Genomic DNA, 4,097 nt, shown 5'->3' with positions numbered 1-4,097 from the left:
CGCTCCCGTCATTACCACCACTGAGGTAAAGGAAAATTCCAGCATTGGAATTCTGATTATCTAAAATGCTTTAGAAAGCTTGCCTAGCTTGTATGTTAATCTGCATATTGTCCTCATTACCCTCAATCTGTTAACAGAGGCAGTGAGTGCAGAGTTAGTATAAGTCTTAGAGTCACAACAGTCATATTTTGTGGGACATAAGGCCGGTTGAAATTTAAAATGTACCAGAATTATCTGTATGACAACGAACTGCTCCAACAGAGCTGCTTGCAGTTTAATATTTAAGACTGTGGTTGTACGTAACAGTGTCCGCATATGAATACTTGTTGGTGTATGTGTCCAAAGTTTGAAATTAATTGGAATTATTTTCTGACAATGGCACATCCTGAAATCAGGGGATATTCCATTTGCTACCACCATCATGGCATAAAAGTCAATATTGTGTAGCAATAGAATACGTAGTGTGTCACCCAAGATGTTTGCTGCTTTGGTCCAGACAAACGTAGGCCATAGTCATGTACATAAATATATAATAGTAACAAAATGATCTAAAAACATCCTTGAAAGAGACAAACAGACCTGAGTGTTTCCAGTCTGCACAGTGGATCTTTCAAGCCTCTTGCGAGCTCCTTGACTCCTGTATTCTCCACATTGTTGTCACTCAGATCCAGCTCTTTCAGGTTGCAGGACCCGGAGCTGAGAACTGAGGCCAGAGCTTTACAGCTTTTCACAGACAGCTTACAGCCCCTCAGCCTGAAAATGTAGCCAGAAAAAGAATGAACCTAAAAATCTAACATTTACAGAGTTTAATATGCACAGTATGTTGTACCCACAGAGAAACCCTGGAGGCTTGAACCAGTGGCANAAAACAACTCAAGTAGTTTCGCTTAAGCCTCCATGGGGTGGATAATAAAATCATGATGATCTTCTACCACGCGCAGTGTTGGAGAGTGTGGTCGGATACAGCATCACAGGTACGGCAGCCTCTCTGTTCAGCTGAAAAACAAGCTGCTGTGTCTAGTCCACACTGTGTGGAAAATTATAGGTGAGCAGGAGCACCCGTTCCTACAAAACACCCATGAACAGGCCGCTCTGCGCCTGGCCAACAAGTTCCTGAGTGATCCTTCACACGTTCTGTACTCAGAGTATAAGTGGTCGCCTTCTAGAGGGCTAGGAGCAACAAACCCCCCAAGTTTATTGTCATGTTGCTGCACATACACAGTAGTACAGGCAAGATGAGAGAGCGTTTCTTCAGGATGCAGTTTAAATAAACAAGTGTTTGCATATCTGGATCAGCAGTTCAGCATTCTGACAGCTTGTGGAATGAAGCTGTTGATCAGTCAGGAGGTTCTCCCTTTAAAACGTTTGCCTGATGGCAGCAGTTCAAACAGTTCATGGAGAGGGTGTGAGGAGTCCCTGACAGTGTTCAGTGTCCTGCTCCTGCAGCAGCTCTGGAGATGTTCTTGGACAGAGGGGAGGGAAACTCTGATGGCCCTCTCAGCTCCTCTAACTACCCCTTGTAGGACTTTTCTGTCTGACAGACTGCAGCTGGAGGACCATGTTGAGATGCAGGATGTCTCCACCACAGCTCTTTAGAAAGTCCTGAGGATGCTAGCGGGGAGAGAGGCTTTCATCCATCCATTATCTATACACCGCTTTATCCTCACTAGGGTCGCGGGGGAGCTGGAGTCTATCCCAGCTGACTTAGGCCGAAGGCAGGAGACACCCTGGACAGGTCACCAGTCTATCACAGGGCTACACTTAGAGACAGACAACCAAGCACACTCACATTAGGGAGAGAGGCTTGTGTCAGGAAATGCAGTCTCTGCTGGGGCTGCTTGATGATCGCTGCTGTGTTCTTATTCCAGCTCAGGTCCTCTACACTCTGAGGAACTTGATGCTCTCCACTCACTCACACTTGTAGGCTCGTATCAGTAATGTTTTCTTTAGTCAAATAAATGTGCATTTATGACTAATTACTAACTAAATCTACATATTAAACACTGTAGGGGCTTAACCTTAATATTCAAACTTGCTGAGTAAATTAAAATCACTGATCTTATTTCTCTGTTGAAAACCACTTTGGCTCAGCATCTGTTGTTTATGAATAACTTTTTTCTTTCTTTCTAAATCTCGAAGGAACCTTAAATTGTAAAGCGTATAAAATACCAGGACTAAACTCACCGTTTATGATCAGTGAATCTATGTTTTTTCTTTCTGATTCCATCACACCAACCTGTTTAAGATTGACCTATGCTGAAGGGAAAATGTGATTCTATATGTAGACATCAGCAGCTTCATCGTGTATCCCAGAGGTGACATTTCCTCCACACACTAAACATTTATGCACTTATAAAGTCATATTTGCACGATTCAGATCAGAAAAATACACTCTCTTTATAGAGTTGACATTTTTAACATCTCACACTGCTTTTCCCAAATACCAGGCTGAATTCATGAAACCTTTTCCTCTATCCTGCTTCACCAGGATGATGCCCAAGGTAGTGTCCGTCTGACTTACTACATGTTAAGTAGTAATAATAATGGACTTTATATGTATGACAGCAAGAAATGTAGTTCAAAAGGCTTTCGGTAAAGAACAAGTCGCATTAAAAGACACCTGAAAGAAAGTCAGGTCCAGATCTAACAGAGAAACCCAACAATTCCCCCTTTGACAAGACGGAACCAGACTCAACCCACCTGCCTCGGCTGGTTAGATGAGAGGAGAGTACAAAATAACACAAACAAGCAATCACAGTCGATTGTAATCTTTTACAAAATACACCTTTTAATCTTAATACGTGCAAAACTTCATGTGAAGCTTCATCATGGGAAAGTCAGCAGCTCAGAGCATCAGAAACCCACGGTACTCTGAACAACAGATTGCTCCTGTGAGATTAGAAGAGAGCAGGAGTGAGCGTTAGAAGAAACACAACCTCAACGGGCTGAATGCTGCTGTGTCACAGTCATGCCTACATTACACCAGGCTTATGGAGCGGAGGAAGCTGAGCCTGAAGGCCAAGCTCTCAATTTACTGCTAGATGTGCTTCCCAGCTTTCCTCTATGACCGTAAGCTTTGGGTAACGAGTAAGAAAATGATACAAGTGGACAAAATAATATTCTCCTCGCAAGCTGGCTGAGCTTATTCTTAGAGGAGAGGTAGTGGGGAGACGCTGGCCCTTTCTGGAGCAGTGCTTCAGTTGAGGATGCCTTCGTCTTTTCCTGTTGTGCATTCAAATGTGGCTAATGTGTACAAAATATGAGATAATAAAAGTAAGCTGCATGAAGCAGCAATCTTCATATGTCCAACACGGAACCATAGCCGATTTTAATGAGCTTTTTTTTGTCAAGAACATACAAAAAGACTCTTTCATGTCAAAGTGAGAATTCATTTCTACGAAAGAATGTCCATCCATCCATTATCTATACACCACTTAGTCCTCACTAGGGTCACAGGAGGCTGGAGTCTATTCCAGCTGACTCAGGGTGAAGACAGGAGACACCCTGGACAGGTCACCAGTCTATCACAGGGCTACACTTAGAGACAGACAACCAAGCACACTCACATTCACACCTACGGGCAATTTAGAATCACCAATTAACCTCAACATGGTTTTGGACCTTGTGGGAGGAAGCTGGAGAACCCGGAGAGAACCCACGCTGCATGGGGAGAACATGCAAACTCCACACAGAAAGATCCTGGGTGTCCTCACCGGGACACGAACCGGCGACCTTCTAGCTGCGAGGCAACGGTGCTAACCACTGCTCCACCTTGCAGCCCCGAAGGAATGTCAATTAAGTACAAAAAAAAAGACAGAAAACCTGAAATAAGTGAGTACATTAGGGGTGAATACTTGTGCAATCACTTATTTTACATTTCAGATTTTTAAATAGTTGACATTTGTATGTATCTTTATCACATTGACTTGAACACGTCTCCTTTTGGTTACTTCTTGTCAAAAAGCCAAATCAAATCGACCATTTTTTGATGTGAAAAAGTAATGAAAGGGGAAAATTTTGAAGGGAGGTGAATACTTTTTAGCATCCATTCAATATCTATACCTGCCTTATCCTGTTAGAAGTTTGGCTAGAGGTGG

At 43.0% G+C, this 4,097-nt stretch overlaps 1 protein-coding gene across 1 annotated transcript in view; it reads right to left on the bottom strand.

Annotated features, from left to right (window-relative positions):
• LOC103367034 (NACHT, LRR and PYD domains-containing protein 3-like) overlaps positions 1-4,097 on the bottom strand; it is a 14,872-nt gene that overhangs the window by 6,196 nt on the left and 4,579 nt on the right. The window contains exon 4 of the mRNA XM_008294929.1: positions 580-753. Within this exon, the coding sequence (XP_008293151.1) occupies positions 580-753 (174 nt within the window). The remainder of the gene's footprint in view (positions 1-579; positions 754-4,097) is intronic.

This window comes from Stegastes partitus, unplaced genomic scaffold (genome assembly GCF_000690725.1).
Source record: "Stegastes partitus isolate 25-593 unplaced genomic scaffold, Stegastes_partitus-1.0.2 Scaffold1007, whole genome shotgun sequence".
Taxonomy (NCBI): Eukaryota; Metazoa; Chordata; class Actinopteri; family Pomacentridae; genus Stegastes; species Stegastes partitus.
The sequence above is the reverse complement of the archived record's forward strand: the minus strand, read 5'-3'. Positions and strand labels throughout refer to the sequence as shown.